The 27,523-nt window shown below is 43.1% G+C and overlaps 2 protein-coding genes across 5 annotated transcripts; one reads left to right on the top strand and one right to left on the bottom strand.

Annotated features, from left to right (window-relative positions):
* Positions 1 to 1,244: 1,244 nt before the first annotated feature.
* LOC133343200 (cyclin-J-like) lies at positions 1,245 to 5,605 on the bottom strand. Its single transcript, XM_061552636.1, has 6 exons — positions 5,540 to 5,605; positions 4,818 to 5,028; positions 4,584 to 4,696; positions 3,497 to 3,692; positions 2,904 to 3,063; positions 1,245 to 1,815 (listed from the first exon to the last, which is right to left on the bottom strand). The coding sequence occupies exons 1-6, from the start codon at positions 5,603 to 5,605 to the stop codon at positions 1,245 to 1,247; spliced, it is 1,317 nt and encodes a 438-aa protein (XP_061408620.1).
* Positions 5,606 to 8,773: 3,168 nt separating this feature from the next.
* LOC133343316 (protein mono-ADP-ribosyltransferase PARP9-like) lies at positions 8,774 to 19,725 on the top strand. Of its 4 annotated transcripts, XR_009755242.1 has the most exons (5): positions 14,083 to 14,318; positions 15,347 to 15,571; positions 16,567 to 16,785; positions 18,281 to 18,902; positions 18,978 to 19,725. XR_009755242.1 is itself a non-coding variant. In XM_061552811.1 (4 exons), the coding sequence occupies exons 1-4, from the start codon at positions 14,262 to 14,264 to the stop codon at positions 18,368 to 18,370; spliced, it is 591 nt and encodes a 196-aa protein (XP_061408795.1). In that variant the 5' UTR covers positions 14,083 to 14,261; the 3' UTR covers positions 18,371 to 19,725. The 4 variants fall into 4 exon arrangements, 1 of the variants encoding a protein (XP_061408795.1); XM_061552811.1 differs by having other exon boundaries at positions 18,281 to 19,725; XR_009755240.1 differs by lacking the exons at positions 16,567 to 16,785; positions 18,281 to 18,902; positions 18,978 to 19,725 and adding an exon at positions 8,774 to 8,954 and having other exon boundaries at positions 12,135 to 14,318; positions 15,347 to 15,506.
* Positions 19,726 to 27,523: the final 7,798 nt, after the last annotated feature.

The raw sequence follows: 27,523 nt of genomic DNA, 5'->3' as shown, positions 1-27,523 counted from the left end.
TTAGAAATAAAATAAAATAAATCAATACGTTTCGATCGCAACACAAGCAGTCGTCATCAGGCAAAAACGCATCAAATCAAGATTAGGCCTAGAGTTATCTATCTCTGTATTAGTGCTACCTGACAGTTGGTCAGATTTGCTTAAATGTATTTTGACAGTGACCAAAGGTAAGATAGCCACAATGCACTCCTTAAGGAACCGTTGATGTTTATTTGCAAATAAAACATAATTTTACAACCTTCGCTGTTATGATAGGGTTTTCTTATTAATTACAGATTTTAAGACTTTGTGTTGGTGATATTAAAGGAATTACAAACACTGGATCAGGACCACAAATACGAATGCCATGATCGTTTGAGCAGGAAGACCGTTTCATCAGTAACAAAAATTATTCTAAATTAATAATAGTCTCAAACAATTAATGATACTCTTGTCTCATATGCAAAAGAGATTCAGGATTAAATGTGCCATTTGAAGTGTAAATAATTACCCACAATGAAATGACAGCATCACACCCGTCTGTAGCAGTATGTTTTACATGTCCATGCAGAAAACTGCGAACCTGACTTTGTCATCCCTACAATTACACGTAATTTCCTTAATACACATTCTTCTTAAGAGGTGCGTAAGTGATAAGGACGTAATATATAAAAACAAGTAGAAAACATAGTTCGCACAGTTTAATGGAAGTGTCTGGATGGCTTTGGGCTAACACTATGCCCCGAAAAAGAGACATGAGATTGGTACAAATTCCATGCATGGTTCTTTTTTTCTCAAATATTGTTATGGCTAAACAGATGGCACATTATGTTCAGTGTATTTGGTAATGTTGTTCAGTGTAGCGCAGTGATAAAGTGTCCAACCTATAACTAGAAGGTTGCCAGTTCAATTCCCACACAGAGGTGGATTCTACAAGTATTCCTTCTGGAATTGATGCAATAAGTACCGCTTTGTGGAAAGGCAATTATAGCTTCATAGACATGTCCTGAAAATATCTTTATTGGCGAAGAAACTCCCATGAAAATAAGCATCAATCAATGCTCACTTAAGCTTGAAGACATTTTTGACTTGTCTATTTGGCCATTTTAATTTTATGGCCAAATATAAATGGCCAGAGCGGAGCTGTGTCGAACAGCATGGCTTTTAACTGAAGGCCCACCTCATATTTGTTGGCGTTTGGCTGGCCTCTTGACCAGTGGAAGTCAGGTTTGCGATATCATGGAGGCATGCGGCATGACGCCTCATTACTTTAAGTTTGCAACCGTCACGGAGATTTTGCGACGCTTTGATTGCTGGTAATCTACAGGCTCGCTGGAGCCCCCAGCTTGCTGACAAAAGCTCTGAGGAGCTGAGCTTTGACCAACACTTGCTCTGTGTTCTGCATTCCTCAAATCGGTGCCCTGCCGAGAACGCAATATCAAGTACTGCATCGCCTGCTGATCTATCTGTTGTGTGGCTTGATGGCCAGATTCCTGCTGACACACGGCTTGCGTGGCCAAATCGTGGTTATCCGCAGTGTTGCCAAGGGTCTCTTTGCAGAACAGCAGCGGCTCCATCTCCTGATCCACCTCCACAGGTGGCCGTAGCATCTGCACCGGCTTTGGCACCGGATGCTTGGCTGGCACGAGGCTACGTGGGCACAGCTTCAGTACCCAGCGCTGCTGCTGTGGCGGCTGCTGTGGCGGCTGCTGCTGTTTAGTTGACTGGTGAAGAGGCACATGTGGTACGGCTGAGGCTGAATGGGACGACCGCTCAGAGTGGACAGCAGGCTTTTCCTTACACTCCATAACCTGCTTCCAGTTGAAGTTGTATTTACTGAAGGGTTCAAACACAGGGAGAGGACGCAGAGTTAGAAAAGACAGGTCCATGCCTGTGGGTCTAATCATGTTAGGTTCAAGCCCATCTTGTAATCCTTGAACCCAATATCACACCGTGCCCTTGACAGCAATATAATAAAAACACGTAGAATGTACTGCAGTAATTAACACGACTACATAGTACTGTGGTTTGTAGTAGTTTGTCCTCAATATATCATAAGTGGTAACAACCGTGGGGCAAAATCTGAAAACCATACTCCCCAATCTCAAAAAATTAAGAGTGTGCAACTTAGTACTGTATTGTTATTTTTAAATCACGGTTGCTAAGCACAGGCCCAAAGGCCCAAAATACCAAGAAGCCATCAACAGCACGATAAGAAAGTCTAATCGTTTAGAGTTCATCTGCTTTTTTAATTCAGCAAGGTTATGAGAAACCTCAACCATAAGGGGCCATCTACCAATGAGTCCATGGGTATGCTGGAGCCCCTCACCGAGTCTCAGGGCATCCGTGATTGACTAGAACGCATCCACCAATGATGCATTGCTGCCCAAACCATCACTGCTTTAAAATCAACTGTGAGTCAAAGGAAAGTGAAAGGATCTCCCAGATCAAATGAGCAATGTCGGTGGGACTCATCACCACTGCCTGCATCGAGGTAGTCGTGTCAATTCAACATTATAATGGTGGAGGCCAATATCTCCAGAGGACAAATACTGTTGTCAAGTCGGTATCATAGATACTAAAACAAAGAGGAGGCCATTGTGCAACAGATGCCAAATATAAATAAATATATATCCATGACAACTAAATAAAGCTTATATGTGGATACCTGTGTGTGCGAATTTCACTATGATGGCAGATAACCTATATTTAATTTCCCTTAGGTAAATTCGGCTTTAACGAGTAACCAGTATGGTATATAAACATCAACAGAGGAGAGAAATTAGCACATTACCACCTCGTGAGCCACAGCTCAGCCTTAATAGGTGCTCAGCTTTAGTAGGTGCTCGCCAATGGCAGTTGTCTCAACAATCTACACGGTTACTTGGGGAAGTTTTGTTTTGTTTGTCGTGCAAACAGATCACCCAATCAGCTGCGACACGCATGGCAGGAGCATCTCCCAGGCAAGGCCGGTGCAGTGATGCATGTGCAGAGTCCACGCAGAGGCCAGCTTCACCCCAATACGGGCCAATGCTATGCTTGCAGCCGCCACCACGGATGGACGGAAACTCAGGAATACGTGGTCTGCATACATACATACATACACACAAAACAAACCTATGAAGACCGACATTTACACACCGCATTGAGTTACTCATTTGAGGCTGAGTCAACCTAGGGGAGGACCAGGACGGGTTCAGATAATCGTCACTGGTGTTAGCCTTGAGCGAGTATTGGACCAGGGTGGCCAGGGTCGTAGCGATAACTGCTACACTACCGCTCCCCTGCGTACAGGAATGACAGGCAGGCACACACACACATCAACACTTAAACACTCAAGCACCCAGTGAACATGGGACGTTGGGCCAATGGTGCCCTGGCCATTTTAACCACATTCCAACATTGGAAAAAAATATATATATTCGGTGACATTTCAGGCATTGTCCCTTCTTCGCTGGTGATCTCAGCAGTGCAAGGTCGGTGCCTACGAAGTGCTCCTCTACAGGTGTGCGAGCACCTTGCAGGGAGAGCTGAAGGAAGTGGGCCATGTACTTGATCATGTACGCGTGCTGGTAGGACAAGGACGACTGCTGGTGGCCGTTTGAGCCTCCGGCCGCGGTGTCCTCACGCTTCGTCAGCCACAGGAAGTAGTCCACGTAGTGCGCCGCTGTGGGCATGCACAGGTTCCAGTTGAGTGTACGCAGCAGCATGAACTGTCCAGAGAGAAAGGCAGACGGGAGAGTGGGCTGGTACAACACTGCTGCCATCACTCCATGAAGCATTCAGTCCGTCATACTGTTGTGTGTTGCCTGGAGGGTTTATTTAACGAGTCGGTTGATGCATGGCTTGCAAACAGTTCAAATGTCAAAGAGTCAACTCAGCCCTTCGTCTGTACGGGTAAATAAAATGACTTTGTGAAAAGTTAACAATGATTGTTTTATGGAGAGACTGAGCCCCACCATAGGAAGGGAGAATTTCCTGCACTTGTTCAAGTGCCATGCTAATAAATGAGCACCGCTCCACGTTCGTTTGTCAGGTCTGCTGTGGTGATGTTATTCTGCAGCCTTTGCCTTCCTGTTATCTCGTAAGAAGACATGCTTCTATATTCAAATTGGGGCTGTGCATTCTAATTTTCTACAGCATAATTAGTTGTCATGAAACAGTGCATAGACAGAGACGAAATGCCGGCGCAGGGCAGAAGTGAATGAGATCAGAAGAAAATGGAGAAAGAACATCCGAGCAGTTAATCTCCTACAACGATGGTACTTCTGGCTCAGAAAAATGATGAATTAATGTATTAATTAAATTCATTCATAATGCTCATGTTGGCATGGTTGGCTATGTACGGTGCGAAAGAAGTTCAACATGCATGCTGACGTGCCAACTCCTGCGATGTAACTTACATTCTATTCTAACATTTAGGCTCACGGAGCAGAAAATAAGGAAACCGAGACATAATGAGGAAAAACACAAACAAGATTGTAACAAAAACAAGATAAAACAATTGGTTCTTGAATCAAATCGTGACCTTGAATCATGATAATGCATGGAACGGTTCTGGAGATTAAACATTGTACGCCGAATTAATAGGGGCATGCAGCTACCTCTGTCTGTTGCAATTCCTTCTTAGACAGACTCAGTCCTCGATTGGTCATCACCTCCAGGCGGTTCACCCAGTCCAGTCGTGGCACCTGCTCAATCTTCTCCTCGAACTTGGCTGTGCAGGGTGTCAGGAGCACACACGCTCACGGTGAACGAGCAACTAAGCGTGCAAGCGAGAGGTGAGCGAGTGATCGAGTGGGTGGGTAGGTGGTTGGGCACGTGAGCCATTGACCGACCTGCTATAATCAAGCAGCAGATTGAGGAGGTGTAGAGGCAGCGGACAGTGATGTTGTGCCGGTCCATGAACACGTCCAACATTGACACGGCCAGGTGGTGAGTGGCCACGCTCAGCTGCAGGTGCTCGCTCAGTGTGGCCAGGAGGTCAACGAAGTAGCGACGCAGGTGCAGCTGGGGCGAGCGTGCATACAATCGAGGCAGTGACAGCTCCTGTGAGGGAAGAAGAAGAGGACACGGGGTTGGGAGGGCAGTTGAACGCTGTTGAGTTAGGTCAAGAGGTCACGTGTTTGAAACGATAATAGATTATTCTGGGGTCTAAGGGGGCTATGTGCCTGGTTATGGTGGGCCATAGCATTTAGTTTTCGCCATCACGCAGACCAAGAATGACAAAAACCACAGCCAAAGTGTCTCCCTGTTCAAGGGAGTGAAATATGGCGTTTATCTCATTTGGTAGTCCTCAGCCTTTGATGGTGAAAAAAACCAGATTCATAAGGTGGGAGATCCGTACCTCCAAAGCACAGCCACTTTTATGTTTCCGTAAGGTACCGTATTACTCATTTTATAGTCCCCGGAGAGATCAGGGGCTGGGTTGACCCCCTGAACAGGATTGAACTTGCAACCTTCCAACTGCGAGTTGAGCACTCAAACGTACGTGCCATATAATCAGTTCATAGGATTTGTGTCTGTGTGTAGGAGGCCTATTAATGAGTGAGACGGATACCTTCTCTCGAAGAACACGGTAGATGTCATCTGCCAACTCTCCTTGCCACCATTCGCTTTTGTCCATGTCTTGTTTCGTCGCTCGCGCCTCGTGCTCAGAGTTTATTATTTGGACAGGCACGTGCTGGATGCACACAAGTGTTCAGAAGTGGAGTCATGGAGGCACAGGTGGTACACAGTGTTTTATCTCACAACTTTGCTTCAACAAAGGAATTGGACAACCACTTCTTGACTTTCAAAGTGGAATCATTTAATTTTAAAAAACACCTTTAGTGCGCATAAACTAATTTGAAGTGAGTCTGACGAGGATGAACTGCCAATCTCCCAATTGCGAGTCCAGTGGTCTAGCCACAGCGCCACTAAAACAAACCCAGATTGTAAGCACGATTTTAAATCAGGTGCAACAAACTGATTACAAAATATATTTTAGATGCTTCATTTCAATATTTTGGAAAATGCACCTCAATTTTATATGGCAGTTTTCTCTTTATACCCTAATTTTAGAAAATGTTGTTAAAGTATTTGGCTGTGTGGCATTGTGGCAAACAATGTATGGGTTTTTGTTTTAAGAGTTGTATTTTTTAAATTAAACTGGGAGAAAGCCCACTGAGACAACCTTTTTCATTTTTTTTGCAATTAAAGCCTGGATGATAAAAATTATATATTATTACCACAGGCTATGCCATAGGAGGGTGTAATTTCCACCACTGGTTTATGGGCACCTCATACTCAATAGAGCATGAAGAATATATGCAGAATTTTCACAACACTTGGAAAAATAAACTACATTTGCGATTTTGCAAAAAAACACATTTTCCTATGCGTCAGAAAAAAATTATTTGTTGTTTACACATATGCAAGATTCTAAATGTATTTGCTTGAGCAACACCGATTGTATTATTGATGATGATATCTTAAAGTGCTCATACTAAACCGGTTTCCAAACCTCTCAAGCTCACACTCTACCCCCACTATGCATGCGGATAATGTAAAAATGTGGACTCTTAGGATGAAAAAAAAAGAGTCTTTCCTAACATTGTCCATTATTATATGAGAAGGAAAATTATACACATTTAAATAAAAACGACCAATAACACGTCACATTAACAGTGAAACTGTGATTGTTTCAACACCTCAATATACCACAATATATTTGAAATATAGCAAGTCTCAATGCTTTCATTGGAAATATGAATAACGAAAGCAGTATTATGTGATGTAAGTATTGTATACGAGTAGAATGTAGTTTTTAAAAGCTCATGTATTTGGAAATAAAAAAAATAAAAAAAGATATGCCTCAATGAGTTATCACTTGGTTATCAATAAAGGTATTTTTTGACAATGATGATGATAACAGTTGACGAAAGAAGTGTACATTCCGTTAAAGAGATTATGAATGTTACAAACAATTGCCGGTAATACACTGCAATAAAAATGTGTATACATTTCTGCAATCATAGAAACGGCATTACACCAAAACCTTGCAACGCTTTAGAATACACGTAACACATCAGGTACAAAACAAAGACTTATATTTACCTTTGGAACAATGAAATTGCTTTTGCAATTTAGAACTCCAGACTCATTTCCAGTATACTCTATTGTGCATTCAGAGCAATGTTTGGCTTATGAAGAGATGGCTCTTGGTTCAGGCAAAGAGTTTCAATGCAATGGAATGTGAGATTAGCGCAATCTGAAACCAGATAATATATTGCCTTTCCAACCACACCTGCATGGAATGTAATTTGTGCCCTCTTTAACCTTTTAATGACTTATTAGGGAGAATTCTCAACAACAATGAGATCAATTGATGTCATCAGCCACAGAAACCCATGCACACACAATGGGACCTTTTTTTCACTTCACATTTAGAAACATGTGGTTTAGACTTAGTATTTGGCTGCTATTAATTTCCACATGATGCTAAGCCACTTGGCTGAGAAATAGCTCAGTGGGCCTTACCTGATAAAATATGAAATAGTTTAGAAATAGTTTCGTTTCAATTAAAACCGCAAACATTCTCCTTTCACTCTCAATCGTTCAAAAATAAACTAGCAACATACAGCGTTAGTTTAAAATCAATACGTAAAATTGCGTAAACTGCACTCTAAGTGAAAAAAGTTCAAATGTGCAATATGTATTTCCAAGAAGCTTTCACGACAATGCACACATCATTTGAAAGCTCCCATTAAGAACAACATGTAAAAGTAACTTGCTCCCGAGTTCCCTGATTGGGGGGCGCTCCTCCAGCACCCTCGTTCCACTAAGTAGCGCGCCACTCGTTGCAAGTTGTGGTGTGTAAGGATATTCAGTATTTTACACATTTTAAAAACATCTGTTGATACGGTGTGTGGGGGGGGTGTGTGTATCGTGTGGTAGGGAAGGGGGGGGGGCAGTGTACAGGGCGGTCCAGATTTCTTGTGACCCACAATTAAAAAACATATTCCTGTGCATATTGAATTGCATTTTAAACTAACGTTACGTTAAATATATATGACATTTTTGATTATTACATGGGGGTCACAGGACATCTGGACCGCCCTGTAGGTGTTGGAAGAACGTGTCTTCACGCATCGAGCAGCCCCTCTTTCTTACATGCCAACGTTATCTCAACGTTTCCATGCTTATACAGCACTAGGACGTGTCTCCTCCCCAGTGGAGTGGCTTTTCCCCCCAAGATTGGGGCATTAGTGAAGAGTAAATACTTGCATGAAGGTTCAGATACAGATAACCATTCACTTTGTGAACAGTATATAGTGCTGAAGAAACTTAATCCTGATTTTCTCCATAACAGCTCATACAGTACCTGCCGAAGGCACAGAGCATTTGTTTGGCCTGTGGCCCTCAGACCCGTGAAACCAGTTTCAGAGATGATCTCGACTCAATGCTGACAATTCAATAACCCGAAGTGGAAGTTTTCACCGAGATTTTTACGCACCCGGTCCATGCTATTATTCCCACTCGGGCAATACTGCACTCCCCTTCATGTGAGACCTGCCTTTTGGCAATAAAAAAAAGCAACTCTTTAAACTTTTTATTTTATAACTGATACTCTGAAACACGCGCGGGCCTTCACCTCAAACGGGATTTGTGTTTTTCCTCATGAAATGTATTTTTAAAATATTAGCTCACACCCATCTGCCGAGTGTATTCTTATTGTAAACACAGCCGCTAGGGCCATCGTTGCACGCAAGTTAAAAGCAGGATGTGAGTTGGACGCAATGAGGAAGTGCAACTTCCCGTGCTCGTGGTTTCACTTTGATGGCCAAAGTTGACAGCCCCCACAAGAACATTGTCGTGACCACAACACCGATTCTGTACTAAAACACCCCCCTCCCCCACCCTTTAATCGTAACAACGTCAGAGATTTGTTTTTATCCAGTGCGTTTGTAACAACTCAACGTGGTCGAGCCGAGGTAAGTCGCTCACTCTTTCTTTTACTTACAGGTGTTTTATTTATTTAGTTCCTAGAGCGCACGTTAGCATCGCGGCTGCCTGACCTCCCCGCGAAACCTGCTTTGTTTATTTTCGGCCCCCACAAGTTCGGCGTTTGACCCCATCACCCGGGTCTCATCATCTCCGATCTCGGAAGCTAAGCGTGGGTTTTGTTTTTGAGCCTGGCCAATGCTTGGATGGGCCACCAATCCATTATGGGCGTTAATGCCTGCATGGGGAAGGGGGGGGGTAGGAACGTCAGTAGGCAGCAGAAAGTAGCGGAGCAAAGTGTAATGCTGTACTCTACATGTATTGCACCCACCACGTCTGTTCGTTCGCCTTCAAACCCGAGCTTACCAGCGTGGTGAAGTATGGTCGCAAAGGGTGTACATGGTGCGCCAGATGTCCTGTGACCCACCATTTAATTCTCTAGAACTTAATATATTGTTTTAAGGAAGATTTATTTGAGACAGAAATTAATCAACAATTTTCGGGGTCGATTAATTAGGGGTCTCACGACCTCTGCACCACGCTGGACACGCACTTGCTGCGCCTGCCATAATGTGTGCGCCACTGAAGCGAAGCCTCGTTCGCAAGGATGTTGAGACACGATGAGAATGCTGGCTGGTGATTGTGGTCAGTCCTTGTATTTATAGAGAGCAATAACCTTCCGTGTTTAAAATGTCGTATATTATATACTACCTACTATGGTAACGCACATCTGTTTAAACAACGCGTTTGATTTCTCAGTAAAATGTGACAGCAAGGGCTAAAGACAAATTGTACTAGTTTTTTTTTTATTCTTCTAAAAATGTATCTGCCCTGTTTGCAAGGTTCAGGAATGTAAAGCGTATGAAAGTTCCGTTGATTCCTAATATGCTTTGACAGTCCTTAATCCCATTCAAATGATAATTTGGCGCAGGAATTAATCTTTGATTGGATTATGCTCATGACTATTTTGTTCAATGTGCCAGCAACATTTCAGACTGCAATTTAACTTGTATACAAATGAGTACGAATACATTTGGATGACTGAAGGTCTGTCTATTATTGTAATTAAACTGTTGAGCAGGAAACATTTTTCAAATGTCATTCTCATCAGGCCCTGTGGTGCAGTCTCCAGCTCTCAATTATCTACTCTCTCTCTCTGACTTCCAGGTGCTGAAACGTTGCCTATTATCTATTTTTATTTTGTAGGCAGTTATTGACCAATTTGTTGAGTTTTTTTTTGTAACGTGTAAATGGTATGTTTTAACATAAATATAATAATGTTTTTTTTATATATACCCGATGCTGTCAGTTCAGTACAAAATGTAAATACAGTTTTGCCATTGTAAGCCCATACCATGGCATGCCAACAAAAACACAGGCCACGATGAAATACGTACAATACTGTGATGCTGTCATTTAGTAACTATGAACGTACAACAATAATTATGCACATTTCAGTTTACGTTTGAGCTTTATATATCAAGATGGCAAGAAGGTCGGTGTCAGCTCTAAGGGGGCACTTGCACAGCCATCAAGGCAATGTGTGACTACATCTTACGAGGTGTCACTGCATCAATCGTAGCACGACACGTAAAGACCTATTGTCCGAGTTTGTACCAACAGTGCACAAATACTTTTAGAACTCGTTCAACGACATTGTTTAAACGCTCAGCTGGCAGCGAAGAAGTTGCCGAATTCCATAAAGTGATTGGCGACACTGATAGTGAAACAGGGCCAACGTGTCAACGTGTCACAACGTTGACACATTTAAAATGACCACCCACTTATAAGAGGAATACACTCCTCGTGGTGCTAACATTCAGTATGAATGCGTTGTACTTGTTTGTAAGGGCAAAGCCACGGCTCAAAGTCAAAGCTCTTCTGAACATAATATGAGCACAATAAGTTGAGCAAAGGTCTGTGGGTATCTCTGTTGAACCAGCTAATTGCACACTCCTAAGCAGGGTGCCATTGTCAAAGGTCCACTCCTCGGGCGACGGAGAGATAAACTACATTAGCCTTTCAACAACCTGCACTGACCAGGGTGGTGAAATATAGCATAATAAGGAAGCCTTCACTCAATGTAAGTTTGGCAATAACTTAACATAATAATTGAACTAATAGCAGACGATTACCTTATTATGTTACAGTATATGCACTTTAAAATAATCATGCATTATACTTTGCGAAGCCTCGCCGAGTCTCGAAAATATTGTTCACGGTGTATCCTGCTGCAGTTGGGGCGTTTCGCTAATTGCAATAACAACGATTGCTTGGCTTGTGTGAGAAAACCAGCTCGTCCGGAGGAAACCGGAGTACCCGCAGAAAACCCACTACGCACAGGATAGGGTGCTTCGCATATATATTTAAGAATCCATTGATGTATTGTACTTCAATGTGTTGCCCACCTCGGAGTCAGCTCCCGATCCAACAACTTCAGTTATTAACCGCGTTCAACTCTGGCATTGTCAATAACAAACGATGATCTGGGCTGGATAATAATACCACCCCCACTCACGGCAGGGGATGACAACTAAGAGTGCAGCTCCAGCGAAATCCCCCATCTGTAGCATAGCACGTGCAGCCCGTTCCCAAAGCGGCAGGGACCAGAGTATCATTGTGGCATCTTGCGTTTGCTCATTTTCCCAACCCCGGAAAAAATGATAGAGTTTTGTTAACCATACCTAGGGGGGTTGAACGATTCGGTTGTTTCTAGATTTGAAGCTTTCGTGACTGCAAGGATTCATATTCTTAGGTTTATTCGGTAAAGTCACGTAGGTAAAAACATTAAAAAGTAAAATAAAATATAAATCACGACGTTTCGGAGGCAACACAAGCTTCCGTCTTCAGGTGGTACCGTCACAGCCACGACAGCTGTATCAAGTAAATGAGAGATTGCATGAGCTACCACTCCGTTTATATAATGGTTGGAGAAGGTGGTGCAATCTCTCATTTACTTGATACAGCTGTCGTGGCTGTGACGGTACCACCTGAAGACGGAAGCTTGTGTTGCCTCCGAAACGTCGTGTTTTTTATTTTATTTTACTTTTTAATGTTTTTACCTACGTGGATTCGGTTGTGTTATAAATTGTTATCAGCATGCTTACACATATGGGTGGATTTGATGCGCATGTAATGTGCCTGCATTTTTTTGCGTGCGTTCTTCATAGATTAATGTTGGATCAACGCTGAAGAGGCTGGGAGGACATTTCATTACAGCTAATTTGCAAAGCAAGCAACATCATCATCATCATGGCTAGGCGATGTCACCTGTACGAGGAGCTTGATATCCATCGCATTGACCTGCACCTGGAGGTCCCCACTTATGAACTTCTGCAAGAGCAGCTTAATGCCAAATTTGCAGGGCAAGTGGAATTCGCCATGAACCACAAGACGTCCAAGTTGAGAATGAAAGGAAGTGAAGATCACGTTGAAAATGCCTCGCAGTACATTGCATCCAGCAATAAGGACATTGTGAAGAGCAGGTGTAAGCTTAATCATTTTCTCGAGGAATTTTTGCAGTCCACCGATCTCGCACAGTTTTCACAAAAGCATTTAAAAGAAAATGGGATCAGAGCAGTTTGCGCCAATGGTGGTGACGGGGTGTACGTGTGGTCCCTGAAAGATCACCTCGAAATAGCCGATGCCACGTTGAAAGAAGCCCTCAAAGGCTGGCCATTCCCACTTACAGAGGAGCATGCACGCATTGCAAGTGGTGAAGACTGGGGCATATTTTTTAAACAATTGGAACACAAGTTTTCCATGAACCCAATGAGTTCGTGCAAATTCACTTTTGAGAAAAACAGTGATGAATTTTTCGCTTCCATATACATCGCTGGGTATGCAACCGCTGTCTATAACGCGGAAAGGGAGTTGGCCAACTTCTTTAAGCAGCACACCAATGGAGAAACAAACACTTTAAAGGACAAATCCCCATCTGTACAAGTGAACAACCATCTCGGACTAAACGATGGTGCAGAGTTTAGTCAGTTACAAAGTGGCGCTATGGACAGCAGCAGACTGAACAATAATGATGTTCCCTTGTATGCAACAGTAAATAAACTTAAAGTACTAAAGGATGGTGCAGAGTTTAGCGCTTTACAGGGTGGCTCTGTGGACGATAACAGACTGAACGGTAATGATTTCCCTTTATATGCAACAGTAAATAAACGCAAAGAACTAAAGGATGGTGAAGAGTGTGGTGAGTTACAGGTAAACAAACATCAAAGACCGAAAGACGGTGCACGATTTAAAGAGTTAGGAAACGGCTATGTGGAAATAGGTCCGTTGAACTTGAACGAGGACCTTTCATATGCACAAGTAAACACACATTCAGGACAAAAAGATGACAAGCAGTTTGGAGAGCTGCAAAGTGACCATGTGAAACCATACATATTTAAATATGAGCCACTGTATGAGTCCATTTCATTTTCAGGAGAAGACGAAAATAATGCTTCAAAAGAAAGTGAGGAGTCGAGTGAGTTTCAAATTGATGCTCTTCTCTCTCACATGAACCCCATTTTAAAGAATTCGTTACTGGTTACACATAAATTGCCAGGTGGCCGCTTCTTGTGCTTGCACATTGGAGACATGCTGACAATGCCTGTAGATGTCATGGTGAATGCAGCAAATGAAAATCTGGACCACATAGGAGGCTTAGCGAAAGCCCTGTCTGATGCCGCAGGCCCCAGCCTCCAGAGAGAAAGCTACAGCCACGTCAAGAAGCATGGCAAGGTCCCCTTTGGAGCAGTGGCCATGACTGGGCCGGGCCGCTTGCCATGCAAGAAGGTTTTCCATGTCGTCGGGCCACAGTGGACAATCCGAGAAAACAGCGCCAACAACGGACAAGTGGGCATCAGGCGTCTGAACATGGCCATCGTGAGTGCTTTAGAAGCGGCTGAAGAAGAGGGGTTTAATTCCATCGCCCTCCCTGCAATAAGTAGTGGCATTTATGGATTTCCTGTGCCACTGTGCGCAAAAACAATTTACACAGCGATATTAGTGTACTGTGGGAAGACCAAGAACTTTCCACACACTCTCACTAACATTCATGTCATCGATCTGGGGAATGAGTTTGTGTTGGAAATGATGAATCTCTCGCAAGAAGACAACGATGATGTCATTCTGGCGCATGGCTCGTCCGACCACCTAAGCACAAAGCATGGTGATTCAGAAACCCAAGAACACAGAGGATTCCTCGACAGTGGATTGCCGCAAAATCGAGGCTTTGTAAATGACGAAGAAAAACACAGAAGCGGGGTTGCTCAAATACGTGCGAGAATGAGGAAAACACATTCATGACTCGTGAAGGAATAAAAATAACAATTGCAACTGGTAATATTGAAGACCAAACGGTAAGTAGATTCCTTAATCGTTCTGTTGCTTAACAACCAAGGATTAAATATCAAGGCTTTAAGATTGTGTTAAAGAGTGCGTGGGGTATAATCATCCATAATGTTGGACTTCTGCAGAAAATGTCACAGCTGGAATGTTTTGTAAAAGTGGTTCCTCCAAAGTCATGTCATACCTGTCAACCCCTTATCAGTGCTCTACCTTATTACAGACCTATTCAGGCCTTATTGGTCACCCCGTGCCCCTTATGAATCTCAACGTTCATCCTACAAAGTCCCATCACAAGGGAAAACACAAACACATAGACATTTATTGTTTGTTACAGCCAACTTGCAGGTTAGGTGCCCGTATTGAAACGGCTGTACGCCGTATGGACCTGGAAGCTCAATTTCCCTGTACAAGAACACGTGGGGTAAACCGCATGCCATGTCATGTGTTGTTGGGGTGTGCTAAACAGAGAACCATTTTACAGCCAATGATCAGCTAAGGGAAGGGCAAGTATGGCTTGCTGCTGGCGTTCATGTGTCAAGATGCTGGCTCCACTCACAGGCAGAGCTGACCAATCACGCTCTGATTCTTCTTCCACGCACATGTCATTCACTCCACCATCCGTGAAGGTGTGGTACCACATTTGCATGCAAAGGGGCAAATACCGCAGATTTTTATTTATTTGCGAACGTGAATAAGTCGAGTCGTGCTTGAGTGTGACTATCCTACACAACAGGCTGTTATCGCCTGCAGGGGTTTCATCGTGGGCAGAGGGCAAATGCAGCAAAATCCATTGCTGTAGTGTCCTTCTGTGTTCCCACGTCTGTGTTAACCAACTTGCCAGCGTGATGAAGCATGGTCTAATCATGCCTAGGACCCACAGAGAGGCCCTCATCCAGCGGTGGATGAGCACAAGGGGCGAGCACGTATCGGCGGAGGATTGAGCCGACTCCCAACCAGAATGAATGTTTGTGCCGAGAGAGTCACGTCAACTCATGGCGCATGATGAAGTTTACCCCTTCTTTGAACATTTTATTTTCAGACTGACGTCATCGTGAACACGCTGTCCCCCAAGATGGATCTCAGCATGGGGAGCGTTTCATCTGCGCTCGCTCGCAAGGGCGGGCCGGACCTCCAGGCAGCCGTGAACAAAAAAAAGATGTTACTTTTGCAAAACCATTTTGAGACAGAACCAACGGGTGATTTATCCTGCAAGAGGGTTTACCACGTGATCCTTCAGCTTGCATACAGAGAAAACTGCCCCGAGGTAAAGTTTGCATTTTGGGTGTGATTAGCGTTCACGTGACAGAATGCAGTAATTTACAGGTAGTCGTGTAATCATTGTTAATAAACACAAACATGCTTGGTGTTACAGGCACCATTTAACGTGTTTCTCCAGCAGCAGACCCTGCTGTTTTTATTATATACAGCAGAACTCTTCTTATCCATTCCCCTATTACCTGTGACTCCTATTATCCACGGTAGCTACAGGGTCAACGAGAACCCCTGTTAACCGTGGCCCTCTTTTTCCTATTCGCGATTAGCACAATTTTGCTCAGTTCATAGCAAAGCTGCTTTGTTTTTACCCACAATGGAGTCGCACCCCAAATTCATTTGATTACATCACATTTTCTCTCCGCAGATTTTCCCTCCACAACAATGATGATTTTGTTTCTGTATATTACGTCCTTTACACCGGCTAGTTGCAAAGCCCCAAAGCTCACTGTGAACATTTTAAAGGGCACCCCCAGTGGCAGCTGTCTCTGTGGGCACAAGTTGTCTGGCTCTCCTGCTCCACTGCGTAACAATTTGTTTCAGTTATCGATGATTACAGAAGATCTGACTGGGTAATCACCGGGGTTAGAATGCTCAACTCACAATAAAAAAATGTGTGAATTTAATTCCCGGTTAGTGACTAGGTCTGATGTCCATCTGTGCTCGATCAAATGCATACCACTTGGTGGGTGGTGGTTCTATTGCAAATTTTACCCTTGATAATTGTTTTTTTACCCTTTTATCTGGCAAAACTTGTTGCCAGATAAAAGGGTAAAAAAACAATTATCATATTTTTTACTGGCAAATGAGGTACCAATGGTGTAAATGTACCCTTGCCAAGAGAATGTGGAACCTCCTTCACTGGTTCAGGCCTGCTCACGGCAATGCTCGCCATCCCATTGTTTACTTGGAAAAAAACACTTTAACATCACCAGTACCGTATTAACATGGAGATTTTAACGTGTGATTTGTCTGCACTCTTACAAGCTGAGAAAGACAATGATTGGCTGCCTGAAGCGGGCACATAAGGCCAACAAGAGGTCCATCTCCTTCCCGGTGATGGGCAATGGCAAGCAGGGATACCGTCTGGAGGAGGTGGCAAAGTGCATGCTCCACGCTGCCATCTCATTCAGCGAGCAGCACAAGTTCTCATCGCTGCAGCTCATCCAGATTGTGACGCTCAGCACGGACAGCGCCGTCGTTCCCGTGAGTGCGATCTCACAGTTTGAGCTTGGGGAAAGCGCCGAGGACAACTTTAATGTTAAGCGGCGAACAATTAGGGCACTGTGGAGGAATGTGAATGTTATATTCCTGGTTCTTTCAGTAAAGTCACGTAGAAGGGAAATAATAAAATAATAAACCAATACAATTCTCACGACGTTTCGGCCACAACACAAGCAGCCGTCCTCAGGACAGCTCTGTTCTTCACCTGAGGATGGCTGCTTGCATTGTGGCCGAAACGTCGTGATAATTTAATAATGTTTTCTTTTTTTTATTTCATTATTTCCCTTCTACGCGACTTTACCGAAAGAACCAAGAATATGATTCCCTGCAGTCATGAAAGCTTTATATCGAAAAATGTGAATGTTGCTATATCAATAGTACGGAAGATATAACATCGTCAAATGATGTCGCGAACGCTTATATACAATCCTTCACACTTGTGTTCAGTTAAACAGTGTCCCTGGAGAAGAATGAAAAGCCAAATGTTTCAGAGACTTATTTTATCTTAATGCTAAATGTTTATTTACCAACTTAGAAGGTGGTGCTGTGAGTAAAAGCACTTAACTCAAAGTCAGAAGGTTGTGAGCTCAACTCATCCAGGGATCCTTCTAGAATCGATGTAATGAGCACAATATTGGGACATCAATGGGCATTGTGCCATGGTTTACTGATCCCCACCATATGAATGTTAAAAATCCACCACCAATAGAGATGAGAACTGCTGCATGCTTTGTTAACAGAGATACCTTGACTGGAAATGATCAATATTTTATTTCAAATTTTACCCCAAAGCTCACCATTAACAGTCTCTCGGCTGCGTTGCGAGCCACTGTTGGTGAACTCTAGGCAGCGACAAGAGGCAGTATTTTAAACATTCACCCAATACCACTCTTCCCTAGATTCATTGGCACAGATCATGCTTTTTTTGTTTTGTAAATCAACAACGAGGGGAGCAAAATTCAAATGTAAGATCACGGCTGTCGTGGTACACAAGCATGCAGTGAAAGTCAAATTCGCGACAGGCGGCACATGAGCACAAAGCGCGGGGGTTTGGTTGCAGTCGTGTCGCTCCGAGATCGTTCGGCTCTGCTCGACGTGATGCAGACCACATTTACCACACTGAAGACGACATGGCTCCACTTGATACAAATGACTTGGAATAAAATAGTTTATGCGGATTTTAGGGGCTACATTTGTTTAGATTGCTAGCACTTGGCCCGGGCTGAAGGATGGGCCCCCCTACGTCTTGAGTATAATTACAGAATAGTAGAATTGTAACGATGTACCCATTTGCTCCTCGGTGTTTCCATGCATTTTGACAATTCTGAATCGCAATTCGATTCAAGAATACGGTCGATATATGTTTTCACATTGTGGTGAATGTGGGGGGCGTGACCGAATCGTAAGTCGAGTGCTCTAAAAACAGAGTGCTGTCCTGGCTGGATCAATTAAAATGTTAACACATTTGTTTCGGCAGATGTTCCAAAAGGAAATCTTCTTCCTGAAGAATTCTTCACAAAGAAGCCAGCATCACACCCGACACTGGAAACTGTTTCCTTTCCTTTAATGAAGTGAGGAATTGCTTGACCAAGTAATTCACGCTGGAGGAAACATACATGGGGTGGACAAGCTAAGAGAAGCAGATTAATTTGATTTGCATATTTGAAGGCCATTAAACGTACATATGCAGTATAAATCATGTGATCTTCAGCCTCCTATTATCTCTGGGTCCTATTGAGTCCGTGTGTCTGTATTATTATCTGTAGCCCTATTGTTCGTATTATCCTCATTCATCTTTCTCTTTGTGAATTTCCACGGATAAGTGGAGTTCATCAGAAATTTCTGATCAGTATCCTTGTTTATCCCCAATTTTTTTTGTCTGGATACGTTGAGTAAATTTTGCAGAGAAATTCATGGCTACCAGAATGTGCAATGTTCAAGATAAGATTTGACTCGAAATCTGAACTCAAGCTATGTGTAGGCCATTGCAGAACGACTTCTGTGCTCTGGGTCCTGGTCCGTGTGTCGTGACATCAACCCGTGTAGTAGGTGGAGTTGATGGTTCGTGTAGTAGGTGGAGTTGATGGTTCGTGTAGTAGGTGGAGTTGATGGTTCGTGTAGTAGGTGGAGTTGATGGTTCGTGTAGTATGTGGAGTTGATGGTTCGTGTAGTAGGTGGAGTTGATGGTTCGTGCATAGGTGGTGCCGCAATGTGAGTGAACCAGTCAAGTAGGATGCTGATATTTTTGTTGCCAATTTACTTGTGTGGCATTTGGAAGTTCCTCCTCAAGACTCTGGTCTTCAGCCCACGTGTGAAATACTTAGTAAGAAATGCATAAAGTGACCCGTGGTGGAAAAGTAGTTTTAATAATAAATTCGTATTGTGTTTTTGTCAAAAGAAGTTATGAAGTTATGTTCAAAAGAGCATCACCATATTCTAATCAAGTAATGAATAAGAATATTTTTTCAACGAAAGTATAAGATCATCTGATGATTTTTGTCTGTCTCTGTAAGATTTCCGTGACACCCACTTCTGACTAGGTAATTTTTAACATATATAGAAAACTAACACACACTAAAATGTTAATTGAATCTTCTGCAAATAATTGCACAGCATGTTTTATGACTTCACAAAATATAATAAATGTATAGTATATTCTTGTTGATATTATTAATTTATGAGAATATTCCACAATATTTATCAATTCCGATGTCTGTATACTTCATAATTGGTGGTATTTCATTGAGACACTTTAAGATTCCTAGAATGTTAGTTTGGTATCTTGATAAACTCCAAAAAAATTGCAGTACTTTAGAAAAAGTTGTGTTTGTTATGCTTGGTAGTAAATGAGTCACTTTCATTGAATCACTGCTATTTGTAATCGCTTGTGATCTGGATGGAGTAGAGAGATTAAATGATGGGGAGAAGAGTGACGACCATTTGCCTCATTCCTCAATGCACACACTGCCTCAAGGTGGCCGATTGTTCACAGACGTATCCCCATGATACGCAGTCGGACCACAAGTTCCAATCGCAGTCAGGGGGTACACTCAACTCGTAAGGTCATTGAACTCAATACCGCCTTGTGGGCACTCAGTAGTCGCCCTACGGGGAGACTGCGTCCCGGTAAAGGAATGTGGAATTCCTGTCGCTTTCTCAGGACCACCAACGAAGTCAAGTGCGACCTTCTAGATTTGAAGCTTTCGTGACTGCAAGAATTCATATTCTTAGGTGTTTTCGGTAAAGTCACGTAGGTAAAACATTAAAATTAATAAAAGTAAAATAAAATAAAAATCACGACGTTTCGGAGGCAACACAAGTCTCCGTCATCAGGTGGGACCGTCACAGCCAGATTAGCTGCATCAAGTGAGGCAATGATTCAAGATGTAATCCCTTAAAAGCAAGTTGTGATTTTTATTTTATTTTACTTTTATTAATTTTAATGTTTTACCTACGTGACTTTACCGAAAACACCTAAGAATATCAAGTGCTACCTGTTTGAGCAGCAAGGCCTTGCATCATCGGAAGATGCTGGCCAAGTGGGAGAACCATAAAGACGAGGCAGGCGACATTAAAAAAAAGGGATGCATAGTTTTGTTGAATTAAGAAAATTGATGCCAGTTGTACGAAGTGAAATTGCAATTGCGGAATATCTACTGCTGTGCCAAGCGAAGTCGGTCCGCATTGCTTGCAGTCGTATCGATTTATATCCTCGAGCTTGCAATCAGCACTATTTGTTTACTCGATGGCTTTCCGCAAAGGGATTCTCCGCGTGTGGTCATTGCCGTGTCGGTCGTTGTCTCGTGTTGAGTTTGTGTTGAGTTTATTTCCATTGACCAGGGTCACAGCCTGGAACGCTTGGGTGAGGAAATGGAGGGATCTCTGTTTTGAGGAGTAATAAGCCAAGAACACAGCTGACTCAAACAGCCAGGTGTACACTCGGAGAGAGTCATCTGTGACACACATATACATTCAGTCGTTTGCATACAACCCTTGAACCTAGGACTGAAGACCACTGCCTGTTAGGCATGTGTGAGTGTCCACCTCTGCAAGGACATGTGAAGTGGAATCAAGCTAGACAGGCATGGGCAGCAGTAATTACATTGTGGGCGTGTTTTAGTTTATCGTACACTAAGATACAATTTGTATTAGTGTAGCATTTAAATGCGAATGTGTGTCAAGACGCCGTCCAAAATCATCTAACATGCATTACGGGGACTTTGAACCTTACGCAATATTTGTTTATGGTAAGGATGTGATTGAACACGCTTCATACAGAGACTAATCTAGGAAGTACACTTGGTATTTCCATCATTCTTACAGCGCAGTCGGGGAAACATTGATACGCGTAATCTCAACCGAGTAACTTCCAGGTAACATTTTAAATGTGGCACACAATGGCCGACTACAAATGACATTGAGGGATCTTTAATGTCCGCTGTGAAGCAGGCGACGATACATTTTACGGCCGATACGCGGGGTCCAATGTCACCGAAAGCCCCAACGTAGAAGACATTAGGGGCAGATGAGAATGGCAAAAGGGCTTCAGCCGGCACTGCCCGCGTGGAGGGAATTTAGAGACAACGGTGGCAGCAATGGGTTGAATATTTAACAGAAGAAGGAGACTTTGGTTTCTCGAGCAGATGACATGAAGGCGACACGAGAGGGGAAAGGTGGGACACAGTTTGTACTTAAATGTTTGAAAGCGACTGCAGTTACACAATCTTATACCATTTGTTATTGCAGTCGTGGAGAGAGATTATTGAGTTTCACGGTGAAGTGGGAAGGTTAGACAAGGCAGAGTGCTGGGGAATTAAGACCTTTTGTGTCTATGTATGTTAAATTTCCATACTTGTCAACCCCATACGGTTTACCACGTGTTCTTGTACAAGGAAATCGAGTTTCCAGATCCATACGGCGTACAGTCGTTTCAATGCGGGCAAAAACATTTGTCTATGTGTTTGTGTTTCTCCCTTGTGATGGGGCTTTGTAGGATGAACGTTGAGCTTTATAAGGGGCACGAGGTGACCAATAAGGTCTAAATTGGTCTGTAATAAGGTAGGGCACCGATAAGGGGTTGACAGGTCTGACCTTCTTTCGCACCGTACGTAGCCAACCATGCTCATCGGAGGTGCGATTATTTACAAACAGCACACACAAGCGTCCACCCAACTTTTGTGCATTTTGTAACAAACAAAAAAACGCCCCATCAGCAGTTCCAGCAGTTTCCTCGGGAACTGCTGATGAGGCGGGGGTGTTGCATAAAGCACATCGACTGCACGAACTTGTGTGTCGCTTGAGACTCGTGACTTTACGGCTGCATCCACCGGGGGGGGGGGGGGGGGGAGGGCTCCTTTCCAGAACGATAGGGGGCGCTAGCTTTCCATTTTTTTAAAAGAATATGCAGAATTTTTACATTTGGTAGTTCAGTTTTTTCAGTTTTCAGTTTCATTTATTAGGTGTAGCCCTGTGAGCCATTCGGATCTTGAATCGGGTGCAACCGCAACAAACAAAAAAACAAAAACATGAACAAGAAAACATCTTAAAGTGAATATGCGCAAACAGAAAAATCCAGGAAAAAACTGCAAAGTCTTCCAGAAAAAAAAAATCACCGTACACCAACGCTGTGCAAAAATCCTAGTGGGATGCAAGTCAAACAACAACAACCACAAGACAGCTTAGATTAAAGCCATCATTCTAACTCTGTACTACAACAAACATACATGGCCAAACCAAAAAACTTTTCGAAATCACCAAAAATAAAGCCATAAGCAATGAAACAGTGATCATAGGAACTGTGACCGACATTTCACAAAACCCCATCCCCACCAAGGCCCCCCCCACCCCACCCGCCTCCCCCAAAGTACAATACCAAAGATATATTCACAGATGGGACAAGTCGCTAAATTGACAAGACGAAGCCGTACGAGCAAGTGGGTGAGAATGGTCAGGGACCTGCCGAATGGGATCTAACACTATTATGAGCAGACAAGGCGATCGAAGGGAGTGGAGGATCGAACTCGTGGCGACAGCACGTGCAGAAACACAGTTCAAGTTCAAGTTCATGTATTAGGTATAGCCATGTGAGCCATTCGGCTCTTGAATCGGGTGCAACCGCAACAAACAAAAAACAAAAACATGAACAAAAAACGTCTTAAAGTGAATATGTGACTAAGTGCAAACAGAAAATCCAAAAAAAGACAGCAAAATATTGCAGAAAAAAACACCGTACACCAATGCTGTGTGCAAAAATCCCAGTGGGATGCAAGTCAAACAACCAACAACAACCATAAGACAACTTAGATTAAGGCCATCAGTCTAACTCTGTACTACAACAAACAAACAGGGCTAAACCAATACACTTTTCGAAATCACCAAAATAAAGCCATGAAAGCAATGAAAAAGCAATCATAGTAACTGTGACGGAATTTTCACAATAAATGGCATAAACATGTACTACCAAAACCCTGCAGCCATAGCTGGCTGCATGAGCCACTCCACAACAGCAGGAGCATCAATCGGAGTATTATAATGTTTCAATGCACCTTTAAGATCAGTTGTTATCTGATGAGGCCTTGGTAAGTCACACATTTGTATACCTAGGTCAGCTTTACTGAAACGTTGGGTCATTGCCTCAAAGGGAATACTCGAGATTTCCCATTCATTTTCACACATTTCGAATAGGGTTCACAGCAAAAGTAAAATTTGGTACACCAATTCGAAATTGGCTAACTTCCATTACCATTTGATTAGAAAAAGTGGCGGTGATGTGGGTTTGAATATCAACTGCATATTGAACTTCCAATCAATTCTACTACGGTGCATTCCCAGTAAAGTTGACTTGAACTTTCGATTATTATTTGATATTCGCAACCATATCGCCTGGTCATTTCAAACCTCTACTATTTCCTGTCCTCATCCTTTAAACATTAACCATCCTTCACCTTCCTAACCTCGCCCCTACGTTTTCCTTTCATCACCCTTCCTTGCCATCCCTTCCCCTCCCCAACACTCAAATCCCATCTCTTTTCCCCATCAGCCAATAACTAATGTTCCATTTTTTGTTCTTGTAAAGCGCTTTGACAAAAGCTGTATAAAATTCTAGATAAGATAAGATGGTAAACTGAAGTTGACCGGTTGCGAATTATATCACAAATTCGTATTTTCTCATTCACATCAACTTGATAGACCTGTGAGTAAACGGTTTTCTTTTTTCATGTTCACGTGTGTTTATGAGGGGCTTCACAAGCTAAGGTAAAGTTTGTGAAATAATTCACAACTGTGTGAAACATAATAATAGGTTTGACTATTTATGGCAATAAAACAGATGTTAAGATGTCCAAACACCAAATTGATACCTTTTGCAAGGCATCAAGTCTGGTGTAGGCCAATCAGTTTCTAAGACAATGCAAATATTATCAGAGCATGATTTGTTAACATGTTCACCACAAGTACGTGTGGTTAATGCAGACAGGATTCCTTGCAAAAGCCATCTACTTGGTGTTTGAACATCTTAACACCTGTTTTGTTGCCAGAAAGGGTAAAACTTATTCTTATTTTTCAAACTTTGATACTGGCAAAAAGGTCCCATGATAATTCACAACTGGTCGGCTTCACACAACGGTTGGTGGATAAGTTGCAGGTGATGTGGTGTGCGAATTTCGAGTGAATATCAAAACGTCATCCCAACTCTCACACGGTGGTCATTTGAGCGGGTTAACTCTCTCTCGTCTGTGAAGAGTGAAATCGATCAAAGAAAGGCACCTGTATTAGTGCCAAATAAAATAACATTTCATGGAGAATTGCTGAGACCTCAAGGATGAAGCCTAAAGCCGATGATGTCTGGAGTGGTTTTTGCTGCACTGCCATCTTCTGTCGACCATCATGCAGCCCGCACCACCTACAGGCTGGCACGGCACATAACCCACTGGTAAATATCACCAATAACAACAACCGCCATTCGCCACGAAGTGGCGGTGACGTTACCACGGCTCCAGTGCCAGGCCAGGTGTATTCTGAGGCCACGTGAAGTGTCGAAGGCTCGCGGAGAGGAGGTCACGGGATAGATCCAGGTGCCATAGGTTGACTGAGGTGACTGCCAGATGTGCCAGCTGTGCCACCTAGTGTGGCAACACACACGTACACAATCACACAGTCACAAGTTAAATCTGAAGCGATCCTGGCCAACTTCTTCACCAACCAGGAGTGATCAACCTGCTGAAGGTTATTGTTTAGAGCAGTGGTTCCCATTTTGTTGTCTAGGTAAGGCCCATTGACCTCTATGGCTCTTTTTCAGAACTCAACAAATTGGCTCATCATGTGGACATGTATAGCAGCCAAATACTCTCAACGCATGTTAATTCTAATTCTGGAGGGGAAAACCGGAGGACCCGGAAAAAAATCCACGCGATCACGGGGAGAGAGACACGCAAACTCCAAATATACAGCAGCATGGCGTCAGGATTGGGATCGAACCCACGGCCAGACGAGGGAGTTAAAATCTCGCCTGCCGCGGCACCACTATGATTTAGAGGAGTTTTGATGTCGAGAGATATGTTGTTTGACGCATGGTGGTCCACGACAATATGAAATGATTGACAGTGATCCTCGAGTTCACAAAGATTGAAACCACAGAGAGGAGAGGTCAGAGAGTGCGTGGAGAGGAGCCGAATGAGACAAGAGGGGAGACGTGGGAGAGTGCGTGAGAGGGAGTAGGGTGAGGTTGCATTTCTTGGCTACATTAAAGTTTGAAAAAGTTAGAGAGCCCTTGGTCTCTAGGGTTTATTTAGTAAACAGTAAACGCGTTCCTGTTCAAACAAGCAATGTGCGTCCCAGCCCAATAGCGTCTCAAGCTGTCTCATAATGATGTACAGTATTGCATAAACACTATCTCGTCATTTGTGTAAATCAAAAGAATCCCATGACATATATATTACTGTACTGTGGCTCAGTATTGCAACCCGGCGTGTCGGAAATGACATGCGTTTTACATCCACTGGTTGAGCCCTGTGTGAACTGTTGCCTGGCTGGGTCAAGCCACCCACGTGCACAGGTGTGGATTTCTGTGTGCGTCAGACAACGCGTGGGGGTATGGATGACGAATGACCGAGTTCACGAAACGAGAGAATCAAGGCACGGGAAATTCCATCAACCCTCTGTGAATCGCAGTCGGCGTCCGATTGCGGTCCTTAAGGGGGTCCACGTTTCACGCAAAAAATACAACTTTGGTCGTGTCAATTATCGTTTGCCTGCAAATAAAACAAACACCGATTCACGGATGTGGCGATATACCCCCCATCTACAATTATCTTCATTGTCACAATTCGCTGTCAACATTCATTATCGAGTTATGATATCATCAGTGACCGGTTTAGTATTGCCGATGAATCACCGCGTTGATAAATATACGAATATAAATTCGTAAGATCGTGAACAATCCATTGAATCATATGCATAATGCAAATGATTATCGATGTGCAGTATGACAATTTGCCTCTTGTATATAATGGGTTCACTGACCTCCGGCAGCCACGAGAGGGGGGAGGATAACAAACTATTAGTCATTGAATATGATGTCCTATCAACTGTTTACATTGTAAAGATTATGTGCCACATGTCAGAGTGAGTTTGATCAAAACTAAATGAATTATGAATGGAAATTAAATTAGGTACTCATGGTCAATGTATATTTTTCTCATATTTTGCTGCGCAATAGCAGATGTATTACGTAATAAAATGTTGCACAACTGCATATTAGAAGAGCAGCAAGCTGTGTTGTCCTTTGATGGTGCAATGTGGTCACGGCTGTCTGATTTGCGGCATCCTGGGTGCAACGGTTGCAATCAGGACGTCGGGATGTGTGGTGAAGACTGAGTGGTAGATGTTTCCACGCTTCGACTTCAGCCGCTGTTGCTTTTGTTGAGATGCATTGTTGATGAGAGCCAGGTCAGCATGAAGCACACATCAGCAGCCATAGGGATATCTGTGGGAATAATTAATCCAATAGTTCATGGCGATAGTTTTGAAAAGTGCGTGCCCACTGGGTGCTGAAAGTGTTAATGATGAATCACAACTCAAACATCATTTGCATTTGTTCTGCCTAAGGCAGATTCCTGCGTAAAGGAAGTATTTTAGTTGTTGTCTTAATCGGTTATAAAGATTGTCACGGTCCTTGGTTTTTACGATAGTTTAGCTTCACAATTAAAACATTTATACCAACCTTTAGCTGATCTAATGTCTGATTGTGCAAGTTTTTCTGGAATGCCTGCCATCTCGTGGCACAATCTGGAGAGAAAAGATACTGCACGTAATTGCCAGAGAAGCGGCTCCATCATCTTTCTATTTAGTTCCGAAATCTCACTGACATAAGTTGCAGAAGTATTAAAAGCCTTTTCTTGATTTCTTTTTTGTATATGAAGGCCAATATTAAAGACCGGGAAACTTTCTTCAGAAGCTCACGACGACTCGGCTCTTCCGTGTGCTCAGAGAGAAAGATTTGAACCTCGCAGCTTCGCTATCAGAGGTCCCATCTTCCTGGAACTCGCTACTATTGCACGTTCTAGATTCTTCACAGACATTGTACCACATCTGTACAAAATCCAAGACTGAACTTGTTAATACAGCTTACGCTGCGTAAACAGTGCACACTCGTTATAACCTGAATCGTAAGAGTTGCGTGTTTAGAAATGTACTTCGTAGAAAAAACACCCTACTTTAAACA

Source organism: Lethenteron reissneri, chromosome 17 (genome assembly GCF_015708825.2).
Source record: "Lethenteron reissneri isolate LAM-NWPU_2019-01 chromosome 17, ASM1570882v1, whole genome shotgun sequence".
NCBI lineage: Eukaryota > Metazoa > Chordata > Hyperoartia > Petromyzontiformes > Petromyzontidae > Lethenteron > Lethenteron reissneri.
The sequence above is the reverse complement of the archived record's forward strand: the minus strand, read 5'-3'. Positions and strand labels throughout refer to the sequence as shown.

Excerpts from the sequence above, each read along its gene's own strand:
- LOC133343200 (XM_061552636.1), bottom strand. The coding sequence starts at position 5,605 with ATGGACAAAAGCGAATGGTGGCAAGGAGAGTTGGCAGATGACATCTAC. Across the intron at positions 3,693-4,583 it reads AGGAATTGCAACAGACAGAG|TTCATGCTGCTGCGTACACT; the intron begins GTAGCTGCATGC and ends CTCTCTGGACAG. Across the intron at positions 1,816-2,903 it reads TGCGTGTCGCAGCTGATTGG|TAAATACAACTTCAACTGGA; the intron begins GTGATCTGTTTG and ends TGAACCCTTCAG.
- LOC133343316 (XM_061552811.1), top strand. The coding sequence starts at position 14,262 with ATGACTCGTGAAGGAATAAAAATAACAATTGCAACTGGTAATATTGAA. Across the intron at positions 14,319-15,346 it reads GTAATATTGAAGACCAAACG|ACTGACGTCATCGTGAACAC; the intron begins GTAAGTAGATTC and ends TTTTATTTTCAG. Across the intron at positions 16,786-18,280 it reads CGGACAGCGCCGTCGTTCCC|ATGTTCCAAAAGGAAATCTT; the intron begins GTGAGTGCGATC and ends TTGTTTCGGCAG.